We start from the raw sequence: 27996 nt of genomic DNA, 5'->3' as shown, positions 1-27996 counted from the left end.
GCCTGATTTCATATCTGCATGCATGAAATGTTCAGAAAAGTAGCCATTTGCCAATAAAGATCTAAACAACCTGAGAGACATGTGTTCTGAGAACATTAAAACTGCACAAACTTTCCAAGCAAAAGGTTTTATTGATCCACAACGATCAGAACCGTAACATTCTGTGACATCACTGAACACAACAGCAATGTTTGATGTTTTCATCACTGTGCAAATGAACAACACTGAAACTTGTGAAACAAAGGGCATGTCTTGACAGACACGGTAATGGCACAAACACTTTCTATCCTCGACTGAAATGTGGCGGCTCACTACGGAGGAATGTTAATTTTAAAGGCACTTTCTGCCTCATACACTTTGCCAACACACACGTTTGAACGTAAAATAATGGTCGCCCGTAAAGCAGCCGGGCGCCTTGGCAGATTACGAAGTTGCAGTTCTAGTTTAATGTTATTCCTCTTGAATTTTTACAGTACTGAAAGAAACAGCAAACAATGAATAATTCAACAAGAAAGCATTCATTAGCTGGATGTCTTCTGACAACATTAAATAATATGGCTAATATCCAGTATGTTTATTCAAATAAAACAGGAAGATTAGGTGTGTATCCCACTCGACACACACAAAAAATTAGTTGTATGTGTAATTATTCCTAAAAGGGTTTCGGTCTCTTGCTGCACATCACTGGAGTTGCCTCAATAGGAGCACAAGATAATCAACCAAGATTGCTTTGGCCATAAAAAATTATTACTTCAGCTCTAAATATAAGATGAAAAGAAGTCTTGAAGCATGTTGAGTAGAAGCACGTCGTCAGTGAATGAACGATTCCTATTTTATACATTCATCAGACCGAGGCCACGTTCAGCTGCTGTGTTTGCAGATATGTTTTAACTCGCCCCTCTAAAGTCAGATTTAGCTCTAATCCCAACCACATGGTTAAAAGCACACATATGTTATGACGGTGTCCATAGTGGATTCAAACTGATCAAGTGTCTCCGATGGACACAGTGCCATTGATCTGTTTGCATAAAGGTGCCGGGCGAGTGGCACAGGCAGCAGTGTGGATGGGTGACCAGTGAGTTGATATCCCTGTGAAATGTGTGTTAATAGATGCAAGGGCTGTCGGTAAGATCGTCTCCAAATTGCAGGATTATTTCAAGAAATTCCTCACTCAGACACTCACACTCGTTGGCCTCAAAGCTTTCGTCGAGTTACAGCGACGATAAACCACTCGCTTAGAAGGGTCGCTGAGGAATTTACACTCTGCAAATGTTTGGTGCGGCTGTACATCACAGGTATTATGGTTCTTCTGGTCGAATCTAATGGCTGTTTGTCGTTCCACCACCACACACATTGGTAAATGGTCTCGACATGCCCTCCGTATTGTATTTCATCAGAGAATGGTTTGTAACATTTGATGTCACACAAATAAAGCTGTGTGATTGGATGACAATCCGTTTTCCTGCTTTTAGTTGCCACAGATGATCACAAGCTCGCCAATACTTCACCCATGGTGCAACACTGGGACTGGAACATGGGTACAAATATTTAAGAGTTGGTCCGGCACGTTGCTGCACCCGTGGGTCTCTGAGCCGGGCGGGGACTTGTCATATTACCGTGGTGATAAAATGTCCGTCTTGATGCATTTTGAACAGCAGTCTTCACATGTCAGAGATTTCAGACTCCTCAGGTTCTGGGTCCTTCAAGGCATCATTTGTCACAGTAACCAAGTTGGCATTTGAACGTGTGTCCATGGCAGAGTGCATTATGGGTAGCCATATATCATCCATGTTTGGCATCACAAATATTTTCTGTGGGAGGACAAGCACAGCGCCAAGCAAAGTCTTAATTTATACAGTAAGAACAAAGCAAAGCAGGTGGAGCAAAGACTACAAATTAATATACATTTCTAACTAAAATATAAACTAAATTAAGACATTGGCATTGGAGTTCATCTGCCTACAAGAAAACAACTGGAATACATCGTCCCATATGGATCCAACACTGCAAGGTTACATGTCTGGAAACCATTGAGGCCGGAGTTTGGAATTTGTTAAAGCCAGATGAATACACTCACTCACAAATGACAACAGTGAGTGCTCCAGCACTGTATTTTACTGGAGGAATAGTTTGGTGAGATGGTACATAATAATAACCCCCAGAAGAGTCTGGCAGGGATAAACGTAGATGTGTGGTAGACCTGCCAGGGACAGTAGCTTGCAGGTGTACCTCAGGGTAGTTATCTAGAGGCAGGCATATCATTACTTTGGATATGTGTATTTATTTGGATATGTGTATTTATTTATATATATATATATATATATATATATATATATATATATATATATATATATATATATATATATATACATATATATATATACATATATATATATATATATATATATATATATATATATATATATATATATATATATATATATATATATATATGTACACACACACACACCACACACACACACACAGGCATATGAGAGGTGGAAAAGCCACAGGTACACTGCTTTGAAGTGCATAGATGACCAACCATATAGGAATCCCAATGTCCTATTTTATCACCTAAATTCCCACCCTAAACAGTTTAGCGCATTGTTTTTGCCCTTGAGGGAACTTTCAGCCTCTACGCCAGGCAGCTGACGTTTTTGACATCACTGACTAACTAAATAAACAAAGTAAATTAATTATATTCATGACTAAGTATTTTGATCTTTTTCTCAGTGTTTACCTGGAATTCCTGGTCCAGTTTCTTCTCAATCCAGTCTGTCACATGAACTAAAGTGACCTCCCTCTCACCGAGTTTAGGCCGTGCTTTCAGCTCTAGGTGAGGCGGACTCCGGAAACCATACCTGACATCCAAGAGGAAACATTCATGTTGAAAACTTGACTCGAGCTTGACTCAAGCTGAATAACAGTCTGCATTCTACTGAATTCAATACATCAAGGAAATGTGTGACACAAATTAAGATCAGGGTGATGCTGTCGATCAGTGGTCTACTTCTGAACATTCATTAGAAGGATGTTTAGATGCCTAAAGAGGTAGGATTATCTATTATTCACAAGAAAAAAAAGGAAAATTAATCAGAAAAAATACATATAGAATTTGGTGCCAGAAATATATATTTTTACTTTGACTCATCTGGTGATGACCTTGGTACTTCTTCAAGGATTCTAACTCACAGGTTGAGAACCATGGCTGATGAAGGACATCATTCTGAGGTCCTTATAATTAAGCTTATAAAGCACACCGTGTGTGAGTTGGGTTATGAAAAGAATACGCACCTCTGCGCCCTCCCTCATTGTAAATATTAAGTTTAGTTTAATAATAGTGAACATGTCTATTCTCTCATCTTATGCATGTCTGCATTTGCCCAGCAGAGGGCGCTGAGTCTTCAACAAACTCCTCCCTGGAAGAGAACGTACCATATCCTGTCTGTGGGGGGCGGTGGGATGTTGACAGCCAGTGTCCCTCGAAACTCTTGCACCTCCACGGTGAGCAGCAGCGGCGTGTTGGACACCTCCTCCATCTTCTTCTTGATGAACTCCGTCTCGGTGGCTTTCTGGAAGTATTTCGACTTGGCTATCTTGTCCACAAAGCGCATGATCTTGCTGGGCCTGTGGCCTCCCACGTAGCTACGTGAGCAGAGGATGGGAACGGAGGAGGAGGATGAGGTGAGGCAAGGAGTGAGTCAGGTTCATTATTTATTCATAACAGCATCTCTTGCTACTCAGCGCCCACGACGGAGGGGAGTGACCGGGTGCTACGTGAAATCAGCAGCCAGCTTTCCAACGTGTGGGACTGACTGAGTGGGTGGGTGGACTGGAAGGGCAGAACAGTCTGCTTCAACACATCAGTGCAAATCTGTTGCTACTCATTTTCAACTCGGATACGTGCTGATCTTGTTGTAAGGAGACATTCGCTCACCCCTCGGCTCCAGGAAGAATAGCTTTGTCACTGAGGAGTTCAGGGGTGTCCTCCTCATCCGACGAACCAGCACTAGACGACTCCTCATCGCTGTCTGCCAGACAGTATGTCCGTGGCCTGCGCCTGTCACACACACACACACACACACACATATACACACACATATTTTATTCACAGGAAATTAATCTCAAATGATTCACTCAAGAAAGGAAACTGTAATCCAGATCTATATGCAAATACTCCCAAACTCACCAGCCATTGGACAAATCCACAGTGGTATGCGTCCAGGGAGAGGATTTGTATATCAAGAGAAGGAAAAAGAGGTCCAACAGAGACATGATAGGGAATTATGAAAAAACCGATGAATGCAAATCTACTCAATTAAAAACCAACACAGAACTGTTCGCAAAAAAACTAATCCTTCATTCATCCTATTTTGGCCTATAGTCACTGAGTATGTATTACAAGACCATGACAAAAATAAACATAAACAACAACTCCGTAAGATAGTTTAAAATCAGCTTCATTGCGAAATGCGATTGAAAGCCTCACCCCTCCTTCCCGTGCTCCCCGAGACCCTCGCCCTCCTTCCCCAGACGGGCCAGGTTCATCTTGGTCTCCAGTGTCATGAGGAAGGAGCCCGTGTAGGAGACCTCCAGATCAAACCACAGACCTGGACAGATAGTCAGGGAAACCACACACAGATATTATGTTTCCATGTTAAACTCACTTTAACCCCTAACGATACCACAGCAGCATAACAAGTGACCAACTGAATGCTATTTCTGTGAATAAACATGAGCCTGCCTGGTGTCAAATTGTTGTGAGGTCCCCTGCAGAGCCGCCAGGAGGAAGTCCTGTCCTCTAGCAGACACTGAAAAGGTCAGCGCTGGGGCAGCGGTGCCTCCTTATTGGCTTACTGTATCAGGCTACTTCCTGTTTACACATTACACTTCTCGAGAGACGATTTAGACTCAGAGCCCCCCCGCTGTTTGCTCAATGAGTACGAACGTCTATAACTGATAAGTGTTGTTTATTAATCATCTGCCTCGCTCCTTCCGCCTCATTATTTCCCGCATAAATGTTCATTGGTCTGTACGAGTGTGGCAGCAGTGTCAAGGAGAAGCTAAATGACAGCTTGAAGTCAGAACACGTGGAACATTGTCTCCGTCTGAAATCTGGATTGAGACACACAGGAGGGAGAGACCGTCTGGAGAGCTGAAATAATGTGAAACTGTATCTGGACTGCAGACCAAATCATGTGTGTGTGCGTGTTTCTACATCAAACTGGGAAATAGATCACTATAATAGCAACAATATATGGACTTGAATCTGAGTTATTGCCATACACAGCTGATCTATAGGATCTACTGCCTTACAATCATGTACAGACCTCTATGATCCCAAGAGGGTGCAACATACTGACATTTGTACACACCTGTCTTTACTGCAGCACCACCATAGTTGACATTTTTGATTTTTGTTGTATTGTCTCGTCATGTTTGGTACAGGTGTGCGTGGTGCCTGGATAATGGTTGTTATTGACTTTGGTGATCACCAATGTTTTATCTTGTAGCCCCAGAAGTTACACACTTGAGGTGCAGAGTGAAAGGTCTTGACTGTCGGATGGATTGCCATGCAGCTTGGAGCAGAAAATTCAGAGTCTTTGTGGACTTCTCACCTGGCACAATTATCAAATGAATGTCAATCTGTCTAATATCTAATATATCTAATATATAAAACTAATTACATTCCCATGCATCTGCCTCAGCTACACTGTGAAGTAGAACATGTTCACATGCTAACATGCTAAGCTTAGATGGTAGTAGTGCTAAGCATGATGAAACATTGATGATGTTCATGCTGTTCAGAAACCCAACACTATTTTATGATCGCCTACTAAAACTGATTATCAATATCTAGTTACTAAACACAAATATATATATATATTAAATTACATCAGAAATGTCAACTTCTACATTAGCTTATGTACATTTAGTAGTTCTTAGAGCAGAGTGAAAACACTGTACACCAAGTCACGTCCTCTCAACATTAAGGAGTCAGGAAGCAGTCACTCACTCTCCTTTCATCATCATCACAAGAGAAAAGAAATATCAACAGGATATGCAATTAGGAATGTTTTTTTATCGAAGCAAACGCATCCTGTTCTGTTCTTGCGGGTTTACAGCACAGCACTTCTGACGGACTAATTATGTGCCGGGATCAACTGATTATGCTTCGTGAGTATTAATTCTGTGGGTGTTTAGGTTCAGACACAACACATTAATGAGCGTTGCAGACTCAGCCGTGGAAATGTGGCTGACAAGAGAGTGATGAAGAGAATGTATAACTTTACACGGAAGATATAAAAATTAGACCGAACCGTCTTTGGACAAACCCTGATCATTTCATATCTACGCATGACATACATATCATTTTTTGGAGAAAAAAAGTCATATTTTGCTCTGCTCTCTGCTAATGCATCACTGATGAGTGAATCTCAACTCCAACAACATCATCCCTTCTTTTCCCCTTCTAAATAAAGCTCCTCTTTTCTCATTTTCTCCCCAATCCTGCCACCTCGGTAGGAATTAATATGCCTCACATCTCTGATTTGTCTCTGTATTTCCAGACAATCCCTTTGCTCGGGTTCAAGGCAGGCGGGCAGGGTGAGTCAGTGTCTCAGTAACGGATGAGGGGGGCCAAAGACATGATGTTTAATTACTGTGGATTAATAGAGCGATGCACGCAGAGGGGCTAGAATCCAGAGGAGAGAGATGGAGAAGGGATAGGGGAGGAGAAACGTCTTAATCCAGAGAAGAGGAGCAGAGCTGAAGGAAGATGGAGGAATGGTAGGAGAGTGAGGTAGAGCAGATTGATAGATTGAGGGGGAAAGATAAAAGAGAGCATGTCTCACTCTTCTGTTGACAAGGCAAGAAGGAGAACTGCTAAACAGCATGATGGAGGATGGAGGACAGCAGAGGCAGAGGAAGAAGATGGACAGGCAAATTAGAAAATGTAGCAGACCACCGCTGTGTGGGAAACATCCTCTTCCTACCTTGGTGGTCCACCGAGGGTTTGGAGGCCTGGAGGATCTTAGGAATGGCGAAGCCCATGTCTAGCTCGGTCAAAGTCAGCTCGTTCATAACATATGGCAGCTGAAACAGATACAAAGAAAGACAGTTCAAGAAATTGTTTTGCTTCACAGCTAAGACACAGACATGAACATGAAATACAACCATGAGAGACACAAAAGTGTCTCTTGGACTGATCACGTTGGACAACATTTTGTTTGTGAAAGTAGATGTATGAATGTTACCAGTACCCACCCTGATCTTACTGAGCTTCATCTGGATCTTTTTGGAGACGACATTAGCCCAGTATTTCTCTCCCAGGAAGTCCCAGAATATCCTTCCCACAAAAGCGTTGACCCAGGCCTCAGGCTCCACAGGCTCCTCTGACGTCCTGCGTACCTGAAGGGCACACATTACAGGTATGTACTGTAGCTTTTATCTTCTTGACCTAAAGTTAAGGTTCTGGTCAAGTAAAATAACAGTCTATATGAAGGGTTGATGCATATTCGTCAGCGAAATGATTGAGGCTCGTTCATGGCATAGTTATGTCCCAATCCAGATAACATACCCAGATACAGATCAAGTGTGAACACAACGGACTCACGTGTGAACTCTACCACCATCAACTGCCAAATCAGCAGGATAGCGAGAACAAACAAAACAGGGCCCACTCCAAAAACCTTGCTCCATAGCACTACTAGCGGTCAAAGACTAAACAGGGTGCCTTGAGAGGAAATACAATTAATTGCTATTATTGCACTAACAAATCTACAGATACTAATATTAACAAATGATCTATGGCCAAGAGTCCCAAAAGACTAGTTGGCCTGGTGGTTGTGTATTTCTTTCCAGCTTTGTGTCCGTCTACCTCCTACCTTTTTTGTAGTTTTGGGGCTGCTTTCGGGGCTTTGTGGACCAGGGCTGTCAGTGGCAGTTGGGCTTCTCTGTGTGACCTGGGGGTTGATGTATTTGGCCATGTAGATGTTATAGTCCAACAGCATCTTCTGCCTCATCCCTCCAGCGGAGCCACACGAGGGAGCAGAGGAGCTCTCTCTGAGGCGAGACTGAGACAGCTCCTCCAGGCTTCCCCGGCTGCTGCTCCTGCTGTCAGCCTCCAGGCCTCCAGCAGATTGGGTGCTGCTGCTGCGGCTGTGGGAGGACAAGACGGCTAAAAGTGGAGAGGACGGAGGAGAAGGGGGCGGGTGGGATACAGGATGTGATGAGTAAGGGGAGGTTAATGTGATACAATTATGCAGGACCAACATTTTCCGTGAAACAAATCAATGCATTATATTCCACATACATAATGCATGCTCGTGTAGTGTGCGGCTATTTGTTCATTCATTTCTGCAACACTCTGAATCAGTGTGCTTTTCACAGATGATACTGCATCTTCTCTCTGACTCATGTTAGCACTGAAATAGTCATTTTCAACGTAATTGCTATGTATATCCACAAGACAGGCTTGGTATTTGAATCATCTTTCCAGTAATCCTGTTCACCCCGCGTTGCCTTTTATCACTAGACCTGCACACTTCTAGTGTTTCCTTTTGAATTGGGCCTTATCCTCACAGGCTTATATCCCACAGTGGAGACCGTAATATGCAGCTTCTCTGTGCATGTAATCCTGCTGACCCATTCACGCTCATCTGTTCGCTAGTTGAGGGGATTGTCAGTCCCTAAGCCGAGGCTTATGCACAGATCTGATGGCTGTGCAGTTACATACTCAAGAGAATGGTCTGACAGTCAGACGTGTTGATGCCAATACAGGATGTGGAAAGGGTGCACGAGACAGATAAACTCACATACTGTGCATGGCTGTTTGCGTCTTGTGCTACTGTACATTGCTCAGTGTCAAACTCACCACTCTTGCAGATGCCGGGCAGACTTCCACTTCTCCCCTCGGACTTCATTCGGGACGCCAGAAGAAATCTCCGGAACCACTCTTCCTTTTCCCGACCCGTCCTCCCAAACAGGTAGATTGTCAGATCCCCCACTCCAGAGGTTGGCCTTTTGGGTTCCTCTGCTGATCCTGATACCTCAACTTTCTCGCATTTGTCCGTTCGTTCCAGCTTCTCACACAGCCCTGTTAGTTTCTCCTCACCAGCTTCGGGCTTCTCTCCCTGGGTTTTAGACATGAAGTCCTCCTGCTTGGTCAGCTCAATGCAAATGGGGTACTTTTTGTTCCAAACTCTCTTCCTAGCCAGGCTTTGGGGCACCAGGTTGATCTGTATGGGGTAAATAGATTGAGTTCATACAATCAAGAGCATGAAGATCATGATGTCAGAGTGTGTTGTTGTTGTTTTGGGGGCAGTAGAATGTCCACAGTGAAATCAGGACAAAAAAAACTACGTATTAGGGCACGTAGACACTATAAATATTATGTGACAGACTTGCCGCAGGGTGTGAGTGGCTGCAGCCGGGGTGGGAAACTTTAAAAATGACTAATCTATTATGTCCTGTATTTTTATTTCTATAACCGCAAAGCTCAATTTGTCTTAGACTATTACCTCAGTAAGATCATGCCCTTTGTTTTGTTAATGATGAAAGTGCATATTAACTAGCATTTGCTATCATTCAGTGCTGTACAGTATGTTTTAATGGTACATGCAATTAGTTTTACAAGTATTTAACGAAAAGAACACCTGCTCCAGCTTAACGCAACTCTCACACAGATATTAACATTGATAAACCGTTAGCACTGTATGGTTACGTTATCTGGGTAACCCATAAACAGTATAAGAAGTGGACGTAGGTATGGCAGTTTTGGTATGAGGGAGGTATCGTGTCTCAGAATGGGTAAACCGCCGTGCCTTCAGACGTACAAAACCATCGAGTCAGCACACTACCACACAAGACGCATTGTTGTGTGTAAAGGGTTAGTGACCTGTGATATTCACTCTATGTTTACACACACTGTGACACTGAAATTGAGTCGCTTTGGCACTGAACCTGACCTATTAGCAAACACGCACTCAGGCAAAGCCAAATATGAGGGGACGTGTGCTTGATGTCACTATCTGCTAGGCTTATCATCAAAGACAGAGACACACAAACTTCACACACAAACACACACACACACACACACATACACACACACACATTTCAGCTCCTCTCTTGCGTTTCTCATTCGCCACGTACACCCACAACCAGCACACACCTTGCTGTCCGTCAGGTCGTAGATCTTCTGGCTGATGTAGGTGACGTCAGGTTTAGGCTCGTTGTGTGTGGCGCGGCGGGAAATGTTCCGGTTGGGCTTAGACAGACGCAGGACGGAGCCCTCTAGACGGACGTAAACGGAGTGGGTCAGGGTGGCGTGGTACATCTCCGGGTCGTAACTGTAGATCTCATTCATCCAGCCCTGAGAGATTGAAGGCGGGGGAGAGCGGAAGAGTGTTAGTTGACAGTGACTCAGATACACACATCAGACTCCTCGCCAAACACAGGAGATTTCAATGTTCTTTGTCAAATGTGTATTGTGCACATGTTGTCTGAGGGATGACAGAAGAACACATCCTTTTAACCTGCCTCAAGATTCAAAGTCGTTCAGCTCAAAAGGATATCTTGAAAAAGAAAGCGAGAGGCAGGTAAGTGTGAAGGGAAAGAAAAGTGAGCTGGCTGTTTTGAACTCACCACTCGTGAACATAGCCCGAATGATACTAGATGTGTAAGGCTGAAATAATCACAAACCTATATGTATCTATGATGACCTAATATCACAACATATTGTTAGGTTCGACCAAATAAATAGGGACACAACAATTTTGTCTGACAACTGTTAATAAACATCGCTCTTTGTAGTATTTTTTCTTGAATATTAATCAAATCACACAGCAGGATTGTTCAAAACAAACCCTCCCTCAGAGCTGCGGTGCCACAAAGGTCACACAAAACAACCAAAGATAAAGTGGGTCATCTGAAACACTGTTCCATTGTTGATCCCCAGAGGAAAAGGAAGATGCTGTTGCCCTGTACGTGTGTGTTCTGGGGCCCATCATTCAAATGTGTGTATCATGTTCGGCTCAACTGCAGAGGTCTTTGGAACAGCTGTGCCCTCCAGCTATGAGGCTCTCCTGTGCAACAGCTTGGTACTCACTAGCACACACTCACACACAAGTGCAGATGCTTACATAACTCCCTCCAACTACTAAACATTTCTCTTCGAGCAGAGTATCCGCAGCACTGAGTGAGGTTAACTTGGGACAGAGTGCAAACGCAGTGGCTGTTCTCATTCAAATGTTCGGTTCGAGGCAGAACTGTAGCCATCACTGGAGAAAAGATGTAATAAAACCCCAATATGTTGTTGCTGGTCCCCGTGAGGCTGTGCAGACTTTAATTCTCATCCAACCTCCCTCCTTATCAGTCCCAGAGGAGGCTCTGTGAGCAAAGCCAATTTAATTAAACAACAAGGGAAATGTGTGCAAAAAGTGAAGACACAAAACAAAAGCTCACTGAGACAGCAATCCTGCCAACAACCACTTCTGCTTGATAGTGAACAAATACAGAAGTTTGGGATTTGTTGAACTGTACGGTATTCTCACTTGAGGCACGGTGAGATATAATGCAGTGCCATCGACAAATATCCCACAGATGCTATCAACTACATGTGCAAAATCTATAAGACTAATGCTGCAGTCACATGAACCAAGTAGACGGACAATTACTTTCTTGCTCTTGTCAAATAAATGATATGCTGTGTGCGGTCTACCTTTCCGTGTGACTGCAGCATCCATCTTACATAGGTTATCTTGACCCTTGGTCGTCTAGAATAAACTGTTTAATGCAAGTTTACCTTAAAATCAGCTACTTCCCTGTAAATATGTGCAAAGAATGCATCTTAAATACACAATGACTATTTTGCAGGCAGCAGAGCGAGACCATGATAGAAGTCTGAGAGCGAGTGAATCAAGGACACTTACTCGAGAAGCCATGGTCTTTAAGGAGTGTACATTTTGAAGTCATAGAGCAACAGGTCCAAACTATGCGGTGCTTTGTCTCACCTTAAAGGTTCCCGGTTCTTTGATATCCAGCTGGGCCACATTCCAGGGCTTTACCCTTCGCCTCCCTCTTCTCTTCAGTGATGGGGAGCGTCGAGGAGAGGACAGCCAGAGGACCAGCAAGGCCAACATGAACCCAGCTACTATCCCATGCACCACCGCACATACATATGGTGGCACTGGAAGGATTATATACCAGTAGACCAACTGTGTCAGGAAGATTAGGCCCGTCACTGGCACAGACTCCAACTCCTCGTCCTCTTTCTCCTCCTCCTCTGAGTCAAGTTCACTACACAGCCCAGTGCTACCAGTATGGGGCTGCCGGGACACGGGACAGTCCCCATCTGGTGTTTCGGTATCGGTACATAACTCAAAGTCTTCACTGTACAGTTCACAGAAGTCATCGTCTTCCTGTCGAGCTACCAGGGCCGACATAGAGCAGCGGCCCAGAGTGAGGGATGGGGACTTGGGGAAAGTGAATGAGGAGGCATGGGAGAGGGTTGGGGCTGGTGGCAGTGACGGAAAGGAGAAAAAAACAGAGTCAGGGCCCTTCCCCGTGGGAGTTTCTTCCTCTTCTGCCCCTTCCTCCTCCTTGATGCTATATTTGTTGTTACCTTCTGTGTGTCCGTTTACCGCTGTCACTCCGCTGAGCTCTGACGCACTGGAGGACAGCGATTTGGCACGATGAGTGGCAACAGATCCCACGCCAGATTCATCCCCCATGATCTTACTAAAAAGCTGCAGGGGGTCTGACATCACCTCCGACAGCCGTCGCTTGGTATCCTCTATCCTGGCCTCGACCTCTTGGACCTTGAAGAAAGACCTGCCATCTGGGGACATGATGGGAGAAGAGGGCGCTGTTTTGGAGTCTCCACCTGCTTGTGTGACAATGACGGGGCTGGAGCATAAGCGGGGCTGGGAGAACTGTTTAAACAGCTGCATGTTGCGAGGTGGAGGCCGCTGGGATGGCTGCCCCTGCTGCTGTTGATGAGGGGGGTGATGGAGGTAGTGGTGAAGAGGCCCTTCCTGATGTTCAGCCTTGGAAGTGTCCGTGGAAAGAGACTTCACAAAAGATTTCATTAAGTGACGATGCCGTGCATGCGATGGTGCAACAGTTGTGGCAGCAGGAGTGGTTTCTCGAGACTCAACGTCATTGGATAAGGACCTAACCAGGCTGAGGAAAGGCTTGGAGGAAGACATCGCTGTGGACTTGCAAGGGGAGGAGGATAGAGGATTGGCTGGGGGTCGTTCAGAGGGCCAGGAGGAGCTGGCAGGAGGGGTGGAGCTCAGTTGGGGCTGCGTGGCGCTGGGGATAATAGCCATGGCTGGAGAGGGTATGTGTTGGTCTGAGGGCTGCACAGACAAGGTGGCGGATGGAACCGGGAGCACAGCAGCTCCAGAGGAGGTCTCGCCACCAGCCGATTCAAACAGCAGCTCCTCTTTCGCCTCCAAGCCCGTGGCGACAGACTGCTCCTCAGCCCCTGAAGCCTCGAGACCTTGGAATCCCTCCGCGTGGTCATGCTCGGATTCAGCCCCGGCAGATCCAAGAGGTACGCCGTAGAGCTCCTCTTCCTCGTCGTCTTCCTCCTTCCCCAGAGCAGAGAAGTGGATGGTGATGGTGTCGCGCGAGAGAGAGCGCTGCACCTGCAGCTTGGGTCCAGGGGCGTGACGAGGGGGCGGAGTGTCAGCATGCTGGCCACCTCCCCTGCTGCTGCTGCCCTGAGTGCTCATCACCACCCTGCACGAGGCTCACGGCCTGCGAGAGACACAGAGAGACAAGCAATTCACTGTCAATAAGCACAAAAAACATTGGTATGAAACATCGGTGCAAGTTGACAAATCGCAGTGCGAATCAGCAATATGGTTAATTAACTTTACTAAACACGCCATGCACAGAGACACACAACTACAGCACAGAAGAGCACAGCCCTGCGGCTCTCTATTGGTCCCGATGTGGGTAGGCTGGACAGGTATGTGTCCATGCTCCCCGATCCATTAGCCCTCATTATGCAAGGCTTTAGCTGACAGACCGATTTGCTCTCGGGCCTGCCCTCTCTCTGTCTTACCAGCAGCCTACTCACTCACTAACCCCCGCTATGGCAACATGATTAATGGGCTTCAGAACACTAGAGCCAGGAGGAGATGGGTCTTCAGCGTTTCAGCTGTATTTAACTCCCCCCTCCACGGGAGGCAGACTGCAGCTGGCTAAACGCTGTGAGGGAGAGAAGACGAGACCGGAGAAAACAAAAGGAAGGCTGCTTCTCTGACAGGCAAAAACATGCAAAAACATCCTTATTATTACGACTAAAAACTACATAAAGTTAATTATTTTGTCCAGAGCAACATTAACAGTCATGTTTCGTGCCACCTGGATCATTAAAGTCTAATTCTCTTTGTCTGCCATTCTGAATGTAGTAGTTAGTGTATTGTGCATCTTTCAGGGCTTTTCCAGTGCTTCTGAGTTCTGATGCTGCTCATTTTATTTCTTGTGTGCATCATTTAGTCCTTAAATAGAATCATTTACTGAGGCTCTAACTGTCACGTGTTGCATTATTTCTGATCGTAAAAAGCATAAACATACACGTAAATATAACAGACCCTCCACCCCTCCATCCACACATCCCAATATGCAGGACAGAATCACACAACAAAGCAGCTGTTCGGCTCTAGTGATCACAGGAACAATCGTTAATTGTTGAGCCTCAACGCAGCGGAACCAAAGTCATTCATCATGCAATGATTTCACTGAATGAGGCCTCAAGTTGTTATTGAGTTATTGTGCCTATTTGTTCTTCCACATCACAATGAGTCCATCATCCCTGGTTAGCGTTATCAAACAGGCAGGGCCAAACAAGCACTCACAGAAAGACACACATATACACAGACACACACACACACACAGTCACTCTGCACGGTTGATAGAAATGTCCAGTAATGAAAGGAGGAGGGAAACTACAGAGCAGTTAGCTCGTACAATTGCCTGCATTTCTGAGAAAGCCCCAATGTCCCTCGGGCCTCTCCGGTTGGCACTGCATCTCCAGAGATTGTATTTGCTGGGATGGAATAACAGAGCATTTGACTTTCCCCAGCCAGCCTTTCAGTTGGCTGTGCTACAGTGGGCTCTGCGTGTGTGTTGCTTCTGCCATGGCTGTGCTCGGGGACACAGCAGATCAAATAAAAACAAGGAAAGAGAGGGACACAAAAGAGAGCAACAAAAAGGAAGAACGATGGAGAGCCACGGGGGGGTCTGTCGAGGCCGCAGACGACCTTTCAGAGACAGGCTTCTCTGAAGTGAGATTCACTTTAAAGAAAGCAGAGACAGAGAACGCAAATGGGGAGGATGACACAGACGAGAGAGGGGTGGAAGAGGGGAGAGGAGGGAGGAGACAAATGAATGGGGAGACAGAGCCATGGAGATGGAAGTGGGTGTTGTCGTCATCGGAGCCTGAAGGACGGATTAAAGCATTGTGGAGGTCGGCAGGGTGAGCAGAGACGGATGGTTCGGAGTTTTCCTGGAGGCAGCCAAAAGACACCGAATCATGCACATCCCATATACGCCTCATATTCTTAAACTGTTGGTAATGTCCACATGCATGCACAACTGAAAAGACAAGACGATGATTTTGATTTTTTTTTTTTTAAGTGAATCAGAAACCACTTTGTTAAATACGGCAGGATATCCACCGCTCCACCTGGCTTTGTTTTAAACAAAGTGCTAGTACCAAGTACCAAAAATCCAAACTGACAGAATAAATATCTACATACTTAAACCTTGAGTACACCTTATTTTAGCTTTTGACCTAAAGGACCTTCATCAGAGGGGCATCACATATATACAGAGTAATCGCCAGATTAATCGTGCAAATAATCGTTCATTTTAAATTGTTGTAGCTCTCTACATTATGCTACATTGGGATAAAAAGATACCTTAATTCCTGGTATTTTTTAAATATAGTGAAAGCTACTTTGGGACACTTTGATTTGGTGTTGATTTGGGCCTAGTGGACAAAAACGAGTGTTTACGCGCACCAGGAAAGAGAGAAGTTTAGAGAACCTCTCATTTTACTGCAAAAGGGTCGATCAGTCAACCTCGCTCAGCCCTCAGCGACCACAGCTCCAACTGCAGGTCAAAGGTGACAACAAAGTCGGACCATGTTCTGTCTGCTGATTGCTTCTGCCGGCGGCCTGCGCTGGAGGAGTCTGAACTGCGTTCAGTAAATAGTTTCATCTGATTTCATCCACCCCGATGACAACCATTAAGAATATAAAAATAGCCAGTCCTTTCACGGATGGTCTTGTGTGAGTCATATGGAGGCATTAGCTTTCATTTGAAACTTTTTCATAACCTTTTGAAAGTGACATGTATCCATTTGTATTCATTCCAATGTATTTGGCTCATATACAGCTCAACAAACCGGAGGCTATATGAGAGCTGAAACATCGATGACATATTGGAAACATGTCCAGTTTCAGGTTGAATAAAGTGCAACCTGCACAATGTTCGCTGACACACCCATCGTTTAGTTCTTTCCTCTCCCCAGTGCACCACTGCCATTAAAAAGCCCTGTGTTTGTTTTAGAAGCTTCTGGATGAGGATGAGGAGAGGAGTCTGCCACTGAGACAAGACTCATTCAATTAATCAAGGCAAGCAGGGCCACTCTAATCAGCTCAGGGCAGCCCCCCGGGAGCACCGAGAGCAGGGGAAGGGGGTTAAAAGCAATAGGGTATGAGAATGATATAAGAGAGTGAACAGACAGTAGAAAAAGAGGGGGGCATGCAAAGTAAACAAAGGGGACTGGAGAGGAGAGCAGTAAAGAGGATAGAAGAATTTGTGCAGTGAACTACTTCCACATGAAAACATATTTGTTGTCAAATTTGATATTTGAAAATGTAAAAGCATTTCTTTATCCACAATCTGTCTTTCCTTCCTGCTTCAACTCAAAACACATTGACACCTTTTACATGTACACGCGTCTTCATTCCTGGGCACAGAAGGGGAAAAAAGGATGAGGAAGAGTGGTGAAGGGGAGGGAGGGACAGAGTGGGTGCTGAAAGAGAGATGGAGATGTATTTATGGTCAATAGTTTGTGCCGCCTTCAGCATAATGAGTCTCTAAGCTGAATGAACCACTGAAAAGCCCCCAATTTACTCCATCTTTGAAGAGCCAAGAAGCAGTCTTAATTGATTCAACACGTTGCAGCTGTGCATTTCTTTATTTGCCACTTTTCCCTGCTTGCTGATACACTGGGTGTGACAGAGGCTGCAGCAAATTCCTTCTTTTCAGTCTCTTTCTTCCCTTTTCTTTTGAGTGTCGCCGGGTTTCCCTCTCCTCTCTGCTTTTGATGGATGGGTAGATACTTCTGGACACACACATATCAAGCCCAGAGGGCCGAGGGAGAGGTGAGGCCCCACTTTCCTTCTACGAGAGTCACCAGGGAGCATGGAGTGGTGTGCATGTTCACATTTTAGAGAGTGTTGTTGTTGTTTTGAAGGTTAGAGTAAGAAGTGTGTGACAGGAAGGTAGGCCGAACATCTGCACAAGCGTATTAAACTTAAAGCAAAATTGTGACATGTGGATACTTGATAATTGTGGACACTTGATACCGTGCAGTAAAGTAGAAGGCTATAGTTCGCTAACTATGTTTTTAGAGGCCATCAGCATGAAGAAAAGGAAAACTGTGGGTCCTCCTGACGGTATGCCAAAGTGTGCAACAAGCATTAATTTAAGTTTTAGGCCGACTCTCTCTGTAAATTATGCTAAAGCATTAGAAAGTATGCGGAAGTGCCAAAAACGTAATCAAAAGGCCGCTTGCGTTTGGCTCCAAAAGTGAGTCCATTCCAGACACAGTATACATCCCCATATGCCCAACTTTACAGCAGAAATTAATGTAATAAAGAACATTTTTGGTCTCTGAAACAAACTAATATTCTTGTTCAGGTGTAACTGTTTTGAATTCTGATGTGTTTAGCTGCTACAGGGATTTCTTTTGTTTGTTTAAGTCCTTGGTTGCAAATTGTGGTGCCAATAGTTGTTTTTTTTCACATGTGTCACATGTTGCATGTTACGTCTCTATGATCAATAGGTCATGCTCAATACCTGCAAAAGAGGTCACGTCTATTGATTATGAGTTAATTGTAATCTTGTGAGACTGCTTAATCTTGTGTGAATCACAGGTTAAACCTCACTGAGTTAATAAAGAGAAGGCGGCGGAAAGAGTGAGAGAAGGAGAAGAAATGAGACTAAATGAACATTATCAAAATAAAAATGTCCAAATAAGTCACAATTGCATTAAACGAGTCCTGCAGCAATGTAGCATTGAGCTCCTCACATAGTCTGACTCACAATGCAAAAACAAAAACAACAACAAAAACAATCAGCAATTCTGTCTCCGTTAATATTGGTTAGAAATGTCAGGTGTGTTGTGGCAGTAGCAGCTAATGTAGCCTCAAGCTGCTAGCCTCAAGCAGAGATGAGGAGCGAGCAACATAGATCACCGCCTTCTTTTTAACTCCACGCCAGTTTCGTTTTTCATTTTCAAAGCGAAGCTGACTCAAGTGAGGATTATTTATCAGACATCACGCAGCTTCTTCTGGAGCCACGAAAGGCTTCATACAACTTTTTTTTTTTTTTCATCCAGAACACCTGTAGACAGACAATGATGTGCAAAACCTGTGACGTTTCTCCTTAAGACTTTCAGCACAAAATAGCTGCAATATATCTATCTGTATGCATGGGGTTTATTGTAAGTCATGGATCAATACAAATGACTCAACAGTTACTTCAGCAGGTGCTAAGCTTCTTGGCTTTCAAGCCTCTGATGGAAATAACACAGCCACATCTTTGCAATGATGAGGCCGATGTGGCCTGCTCATTATAATGTGTGTTGTGGGTGTTTATGTTGGATTCCTGCTGACTGTATCTGTTCAATTGAGAACTTCACCATTATGTCCAATTCAGGCCGTCGTCATCTGTGCCAGACCCAAACTACTGAATAATTCTCTTTAAGTAACAGGGCGCTGATGTGATTGGACGCGTCAGCGGGTGTCTAGGACAGACTGACATGACCTCTGCTGAAGGATGTTAAGTTAGCGTGCCAAGTTTCCACAGAAGGAAGATCAAACAGAAAAGTAAAATGAGGAAAAAGAAATAAAGGCCGGCGTCAGGAGCATACCGAGCAGATGACCGTGTGAGAAATGGGGCGGGAGGAAAATGGAGAGCGAGTCAAACGAGTCGGCGAGGCATTAAAAGAGCTGGGTGACAGTGGGGAGATAGATCGGGTGAGACAGAGAGATTCAAGATGAACACAGGATGAAAACACACACACACACACACACACACACACACACACACACACACACACACACTGAGAGGCTGATGGAGCAGTCGATTGTCACTAACAGCCCAGAGACACATACACACACACACACATGAGCTCACTAACAAGCACAAACACACACGCCTTAGTAACATGACATGTGCAGCTGCCTGGATGTGTATGAATGCAAACAAAAAGGGACACAAAAGGGAGGGTGGAGCCAGGGGGGAGCCAGGTAGAGCAGAGAGCACCTGAAGCTAGAGGGCGAGATAGAAATAGAAAAAGACACAAAGGCTGAGGAGGTTCCTATGTCTTCCAGCACACTACACACAGCAGAGAGCATGCGGGTTAACGCACCACAGGTCTTTTTTCATGCTCCACTGCTCTCTCCAGGGAACAACGGTCCTCGTCATCACTAACAACCTGGTTATAGCACATCCATACGCAGCCCTTATATTTGTAAATGTATCGTATGTTATGAAGGAATGACAATGAGAGTTTTACTGGTTGTTCACATCTTCAAAAAAAAGAAACAATGAGACAAGACAGGGAAATAGACCGAGGGGTCCTTGAGAAAGAAAAGCTAAACATGGATTTCAGGTTCATTGCCACATAATGGAAGGTCCTCTTTTAACTTACCACAAATCAAAGAAACTCAGGCTCGATTGACGGCGAGGAGGCAAACACAAGCAGCAGTTCTTAAAATAAGCTCTGTGAGGCTGTCAGGGGATTAGTCCCATAACATCTGGCTGGCCACTTAAAGCTCTCGCTGAAGGACAGAGAGATGGAGGAATAAAGAGATGTGCATTGGGGAAAAGAAACCGTAAGGAAAGGGCAGAGCCTCAAGGGAGATGACTGACTTTCGAGGAAAAGATGAAAAAATGGATGCGGACACAAAGTTTTGAGCCGGGCTGCTCTTTCCACAGCGGTACATGCCGCACACAAGCCAGTTCACTACAAAATAGTGAAAAGTGATCTCAAGTTCGGACCTTTTCCAATTGCTTTTTTTACCAGACGAACAGTCCAAAAGCCCAAATATATTAATTCAAGTAACAAAAAAAGAAAAAAAAAAAAGGAAATATTTTGCATTTGAGAAACTGGAAGCAGTGAACTGTTCTTTTGGAATAAAATAGATTGTCTGCTTCTAAAATAATTGCCTACTCATGAGCTACTAATTGTCGATTGACTTGTCGTATGAGCTCCATTCAATATCATTTAATATCAATACAAGCAAAAGCAACTTTTCCGCCAGAGTAAAGAAAAACAACGGAAAAACAAACAAACATCACAATCGCAGCAGACTTTACAGGCAGTTTTCTAAAGGAGCCGCTCCATCGCTCCATATAGACACTGCTGCTGTGTGATGTGTGATGTGTCAATATGCTGTTGGAACAACAGATTTGCATAACAGACCTCAGACCTCCAAGTGTACACATGAACACGCAAACTGTGCACACACACACACACACACACACACAGGGTGCTGCTCCAGGGTCTCAGCGCATCGACTGACAGCATCCTGAGCAGCATCAGAGGCGCTCGAATCTCGTAACGAACGGAGAACCAAAACAACAATAAAAGAACAGCCGGCGAGATAAAGAGCACTCACGCAGCTCCGCTGGATCAAACCGGTTTTCTTCACCTCTCTGTCTCTCTAACCCAGAATCCAGCGTCAACACGTCAAACATCAAACCTCGCCATGCAGATCGTCTGGTGGTTGCCATGCCAACAGCGAAGCTTTCATCTTGCTTCGCACTTATCCCCGCGTCCTTGTGTTTGTCGAGGCAGCTCCTCCTCACTCTCTAAACCTGGTCTCCTCGGAGTGTATGCAGTGTTTGTTCAAATCTTCAGTGTGTGTGTGCGTGTGTGTGTGTGTGTGTGTGTGTGTGTGTGTGTGTGTGTGTGTGTGTGTGTGTGTGTGTGTGTGTGTAGGATGCGTAGGCTTTAAACTAAAGCACCAAAGAGAATGTAAGAAGCTTAGATCTACCTTTTCTAGACGAGTGACAGACACAGAGAAAGTGTGTTTGTTCCTCATATCGCTGTCATTGGAACGCCTTCACAGAGACGATCAATTAATAACCTTGTTAATTATTTCATTGTTGTTGTCAACATCAATACACGTGCTCCTGACATCATCATCAGTTCACTCTTATTCTATATTGTTTCATCACAAGCTGCTGAATTGCCCAAGTAGTGCCGTACTGGTTGAACGCTTTGCTTTGATAATTAGCGGATTTCCATCGAAATATCAACGTCTGGTGCGGCCTAACCCCAATTTGACACTTTAGAGATCAAAAGGTGGAGGAATGTGCCGTCCTGGCCGAACACACACACACAAACACACGGGCATCCTAACATATTAAGCAATTTATAATCTGTGCAGAAGCTGCTTGACAGCCCGCAAACAGCCGGAGGGTTTGGTGTTAGTCATAATCCCGCTTTTTACATGATGAATGGCGTGATGGAGGGAGGACGGCGTGGAGGGCAGACACAGAGAGGAGAAAAATCAGCATTACCATGAACATGTGAACATGTATTCACAGGAGGCATGTTTTTATGCTTTCATCCTCTTTGAACACCAGGAATAAGTGGGCCATGACTCTGTTAGTGGTGCTGTTGTTCAGAATTGTGAGGGAGCGGGGAATACTGTGCAGTAATCGAAAGCCATCGAAGACAGACTGTGAAATTGAGGATGGAGAGATAATAGCCTGAGGCTAATAGGAGAAGAAAGTGAAATCATCTTATTTGAAATTAGTATTCATGGATCACTGGGTAAAGTTGTAGCAAGCTGTCATGATGTAACCACAAAGAAACCTGTTAAATGATATGTGCATTTATGCTTTATTTACCCCAAGTACTTCCTGCTGGATTTCTTCGAAGCAGCACTGCCATCCGCGAGCGACATCATGAGAAGATTCGAGGACACTGAAAGCAGCTCAAAATATCCAATCCATTCATTTTCTCCCCATTTTTGACAGTGATGTGCCACATAATAGACACATCAGCACAGACACTGAGCACAATTAGAGTAAGAGTTACATGACATCACAAAGGCTGCGTTTCTAAACCCGTAATCTTTGCTGTATCAAACTTTCCGTGTCTGTGATCTCAAAAGGCAGGAGTGCTGGTGGTGAGAGAGCGATGGATCCTTTTCTCCATCTTAAGAGGCGCACAACCATAAAACAGGTGTCGGATAGCATCTTATTTCCTTCAAGATAAGGCTGCTCACACAGAGTCTCACCAAAACTAAACTGAAATAGATGCAACAGCATTATGTTAGCGTACACTTCTGCTGTCAATCAGCATATATAACTAGCAGGCAGTGACCCTTTCCATACTGCTAGTGTCATATATGTCTGTTGTTGGGAACTATTTAGGTAAATGTGTGGTCAAATCAAAAATAAACAACAGAGTCCTTGTTTGTGGTAATGAATGAATCCGGCGCCCCCAGTACGGTAAAAATCTCAAGTTTCTTCACGAAATGGTGTTAATGAACTCTTGGCAACGCTGTGATATCACATCAAGTTATCACTGGGATGCGTAGGAAGAAGCTTGCCATGGGAATTTCAAAGTAAATGTGTATCTTGAAGTTGAAGATATGTGTCGATGTGTTCACTTTGTACCGAGAATATTGATCATTGAGTTATTATATCAATGTATCGTTACACGCCAACTCTCTGTTCGGTGTCCAGTTTTTGAATGACAATGGAGCTCTTCGGCCTTTCATAATAAGATATATCCAGCTTTGGCTACACAGACATAACAGTAACAATATTGTCGGTACAACTAATTGTTGGTTTTGGTTTGCGTGGGTGAAGTACACCTCTGGCTTGCACAGTGTGTGTAGCACAAGTGTGTACGCAGTGTGAAGGTCAAATCTCTGTTTGTGATCAAGTCAACAAAGACTTCCTCCTCTCTATTTAACGTTAACTTCCTGTTTGGCAAGATAGCCGCAATATTCTCTCTCTCTCTCTCTCTCTCTCTCTCTCTCTCTCTCTCTCTCTCTCTCTCTCTCTCTCTCTCTCTCTGCATGAACTGATGTATCTTCAATAGAAACACATCTTTTTCCAGCTGCAGTAAATCTCTGCTTCTCGGATATAGCTCAGCGTCGAGTGGACCATGTGCTTTATTGAATTCATATCCCGGTCAATAGCTGGTCAGCGAATGAGTGCACACACACACACACACACACACACACACACACGCACACACACAGCCATGGCAGTGTCAGATTCCATTAGCTGTGACCCTCGTGGCCACTTGTCACAGTGACAAGCACCAGTGCCCTTTTCTTTTTAACACTGAGCGTGTGGTTATGGAGCATTGGAAACAACATGTGTGAATGCATTTGTGCATGTGTGTGTGTGTGTGTGTGTGGGTGTGTGTGGGGGTGGGTCCTTTCACGTCAAAATAGTGCTGTGTGTGGCAGTTATCTTGCACACAATCCATAAGCAAAGTCACGCTTCTTGCAGCCTCAGTATCACAGTTAGCATCATTTGGCTTTTGCAGATCATGTTTGCATTTTCACCACAACTCAGACCACACATGGCCAAAAGTATGTGAACACCCATAAGTGCTTTGGGTATTGACCGATAACGAGTACCGATCCTATGCCAGTGTTTAATTAATAAGCTGTATGCCTCACTGTGTGGAAGACTTAAAATGTCTCCCCTCACTTTGTAAAAGAAAGTGTAACAATTAAAAACATACATATAAATGTACTAAATGTATCATTTATTGTCGTATCCGACACGCAGCTTTTTGAGTCTATCGAGCTGCTATCAGTCACGGTGCATCTCTTGCTCTGTCATGCTTTGTGCATTGAGGCTTTGGCATGTTGGAACAGGATTGGCCTTCCCAAAACTATTGCCACAAAGTTCAGAGAGCATTTCTAAATTTGCTGAAATATCACCACATGTCGCACCACTACTATTTAATTGGGATTGAAGACCAGCCAAACCATAAAAAACGGATCCGGACCAGAGGTACATCAAAAGATGTGTTGTCATACTTGTGGCTACCTGCGGCTCAGTCAGAGTAGTTCAAACGCATGAAGTCAAAGCTGGTGGTGCTACGTCTTCTCACCACTTTGCTATCGGCTGACTCCGCCCTTCTTCTTATCGTTTAATGATCTGCTTTCTCTGAGTCAGGCAGATGAGCACACTGTATTCTCTCAACTTCACGCCTGGAAACAGGAACACATCTATCTCATTCTTTAGTCTCAGTCATCCTGCAGGGTACCTCTCACAGTTCACACAGACAGTGTTTCATCTGGCTCTGCTTTGTACCGGTGGGCATCCTACCGGAGTAGGAGGAATACCCCTGGTGATTACTATTGTAGAAATCTGATAGTGAGCTTCAGGGGCTAAACATATTGTTACAATGGTCACCAATACTTCTTATTTCCCTATCTTCTTCTGAGGGTGCACTTCCCTTCAATACAAGCCCTTTGCTTGACGGTCTGGCTCTGACTGCACTTGTGTCCCTAGTTTCTGATGTCATTTATTTCTTATTTTTGTATATATCTGTTATCCCTGTTCCTGTTATTATTTATTTGATTTGATTTGTGTGTTTAGCTTAGTTTATTTCATTGGATGTCTGTAAGTGTGGGATGCTGCTACTATGACAAAACAATTTCTCTTTGGAGATTAATAAAGTACTTTTCATTCATTCATAGCATTTGATTTATTGATTTGCTGTTGGGATGGACTGGTTCAAACTACAAAGAGGGGATGGCCGCTGATTCAGAGTCAGCTTTCCGGACACCATCAAGCTAAACTATTTTAGCTGCCACTGTTTGCTTTTACCCTCACAGCGCTTCACTTCTTCCACCGGCACACCACAGTGTGAGAAATATTGGTCTTTAAGAAAAAACTAAAGTCATAAAAGCAGAATTTGAAAATGTATACAGACATAGGTCTTTGCTCTCAGTCATTTAGACAGAGCCCAGTACATATTCACAGATGGGAACGAGGTTTGGGGTCGAGTAAGCCAAAATGAAGAAGGGACCATTAGGGTGACGTAAGGCAGGGAGCTGTTGTTCAAGGCCTTGGATCAATTTCAGCACTACAACAACCACACACACGCACACACACACACACACACACACACACACACACACACACACACACACACACACACACACACACACACACACACACACACACACAAACACACCCACACACGGTCAAAGCAGGGGAGGCGAAGTCTCACCTTGAGATTTTAGAGGCATTCAATCTCCTCCTGCAGCACAACCTGCAGTCGTGGTGCTAACATGCCTAAAACAGAGACAGACACATTTATTCAATGGTTGACGCACAATTATTGTCCTCTGCTTTCAAACCAGTTGTTTCACGGTGAATTACCAACAGATGTTAGCTAATGCTGTGAACTTGTGTCACAACTTCAGATGTGAGTGAGGCATACCAGCTGTAGGCGATAAGAGGAAAATGTAACAATTGCTTCTTTGTAATGTAGTAGAACATATTTATTTACACAAACGTAATAAAAGGCACATTACAACTTCGTCGAAAACCTGTTCGCTAGAGGACACCGAGCATGAAAGTCCCTAAATGATCCAAAGGCTAAGCAACCTTGTCCAGGCCGACGGTGGTCTTTCCCTAGAGGGATTTGGAGACACACAGATGAAAGTCTGGGCTGAACGATGATGTCTGTTGTGACTGTGATGCTGTGATGCTGTGGCCTGTTACTGGAAGGGGGTGGAGGGGGGCGCGGGGGGGGGGGGGGGGGGGGGGGGTCAAGAGGAGAGGGTTGAGTATCTCATGAAAGAAGACCTCTACAGTTCACAGCAGGCTATCATGAGCCACAGATCCATCAGCCGCCTACCTACACAGTGCTTTACCTACATGGGTCCACACAGCTGTTATAGACAACATTATGCAAACCCTGAGGATCGTGCATCTGACTCAGACACATCCAAATGTGCTTTAATATCACACACTGTAGCACCCCGACAGCGTCATTTCGTGTGGTCGCTGCTCACGCTTTTCTATTATTAACACTAAGACTCCAAAACATTTCAAGCTGCGGCTCCTGTGGCTCCATCCGCCCCTTTGTCCTCACAGACTGCGCTGGTTTATGGCTGCAACTGCAATACACCCATGGACCTAACAGCTGATAGTCAAAACAAACCGAGGGGAGGAGGGGTGGGGGTCGAAGGGGGGGAAAAACACACCTTTTAAATCTTACCGTAGTTATCGCATCCTCGCGTGCAGGCCACCGACTCGCTCTGCATCCAGACTGTGAAGCTGCGTAACGCGATGAGGATGCCTGCGCGGAGGGACGGCGCGCGGCGGGCTGCCGAGGGGCTGGCTGGCCTGTGCGCCCGGCGAGAGTCCGGAGCAGACAGACACCGATCACACCCGATCCCCCGCGCGGCTTCTCTTTTTTTCTTCTTCTTCTTCTTCACGCCGCAAACGCACGAGCTCTGCGCGTGCGTTATGTTGGTGACTGGGTGATAGTCAGCGCCACACCCCCTTCTCCTCACCATTTAAACGAGATTTAGAGCCGAAGAAGCGTCCCATCGTCGGCTCTCTGGTGATTCATAGTTTATTGGGTTGCAGCAGGAGAGTGTGAATTGCGTCACGGCGTTGCAGCATATGTGAGACGCGGATCCCCCTCCACACACACACACACGCACGCACGCACGCACGCACACACACACACACACACACACACACACACACACACACTCACTCACGCACGCACGCACACACACACACACACACACACACACACACACACACACACACACAGCACCTTTAATAACGGCTCCGAGTAAATAAGCAGCAGGTAACAACACTATCGTTTAAATACAAAAACACGCTGTCCTTTTCTAGGTGGATGTCATTAAAACAAAAACTTTAAAGCAAAAACTGCAGACACCACGTACCCCTGGATCAGATCCATCTGGAGGACTGATGACGCTGCTGGCCAGGAGATCTGAAACCCGTTTATTCTGACAATATTAGCTTGAACAGACTGCCACCTAGCGGGCTGAGGGGGTTGTTGCATAGAGAGCACATAGGCGTCTGTGTGCACCTGTAATATATGTTGTTTTTTTATATTTGTTTGATTACAGATCCTGGTTGATCCATCTGAGTGGTGAAGGGATCCACAGTAACAATAAAACATTCACTTTTGCTGACCAGACATTTTCCTTCTGATGCTTCACTTAAAGCACCTTGTATCCTCATGTGCTATCAATAAAGCTTGCTTTGCTCTTCCACAATGTTTCCTATCAAAACCCTAAAATACTGGTGATTTAGTACTCAATATATTTAAAGGCAATATTTATTCTCGTAACATTTCACTGATCATTTGTTTTGGACAATTTATGGGCAAATAGTGCAGTTCATGTGTTGGTTTGGGGAGTCCTATTTCACGAGCTGGTTTCACACATCTTTAAATAGAACCTTTTGTGTCTATTTCTATATTCATATATATGAATATACAGGCACTGTTTGATAATCACAAACAGTATAGTAGCACAACAATAGGAATGTTTACTCATCATCCGTTTCTTGTTTCAGTGAATGTGCTGAACCTATTGGAGCCCTTCATTTCAGCAGTATTGCAACTGTGTAGGAAAATACCAAGCAGGTGAGACTTCCTAAATCCATGTAACCGGCAGGGTGATGCATTGCAAA

At 44.7% G+C, this 27996-nt stretch overlaps 1 protein-coding gene across 4 annotated transcripts; it reads right to left on the bottom strand.

Annotated features, from left to right (window-relative positions):
• Positions 1-121: 121 nt before the first annotated feature.
• Positions 122-27003, bottom strand: tex2 (testis expressed 2). 4 transcript variants are annotated; one of them, XM_068578711.1, is made up of 13 exons: positions 26537-27003; positions 25541-25605; positions 12015-13767; positions 10175-10375; positions 8879-9242; positions 7890-8182; positions 7270-7413; positions 6999-7098; positions 4493-4613; positions 3941-4057; positions 3439-3648; positions 2744-2864; positions 122-1811 (listed from the first exon to the last, which is right to left on the bottom strand). In XM_068578711.1, the coding sequence occupies exons 3-13, from the start codon at positions 13740-13742 to the stop codon at positions 1662-1664; spliced, it is 3549 nt and encodes a 1182-aa protein (XP_068434812.1). In that variant the 5' UTR covers positions 13743-13767; positions 25541-25605; positions 26537-27003; the 3' UTR covers positions 122-1661. The 4 variants fall into 4 exon arrangements, with proteins under 4 accessions (XP_068434812.1, XP_068434813.1, XP_068434814.1 ...); XM_068578712.1 differs by lacking the exon at positions 25541-25605; XM_068578713.1 differs by lacking the exons at positions 25541-25605; positions 26537-27003 and adding an exon at positions 20937-21104.
• Positions 27004-27996: the final 993 nt, after the last annotated feature.

Source organism: Clinocottus analis, unplaced genomic scaffold, assembly GCF_023055335.1.
Source record: "Clinocottus analis isolate CAN_PGR_092001 unplaced genomic scaffold, fCliAna1.0.p SCAF_16, whole genome shotgun sequence".
NCBI lineage: Eukaryota > Metazoa > Chordata > Actinopteri > Perciformes > Cottidae > Clinocottus > Clinocottus analis.
The sequence above is the reverse complement of the archived record's forward strand: the minus strand, read 5'-3'. Positions and strand labels throughout refer to the sequence as shown.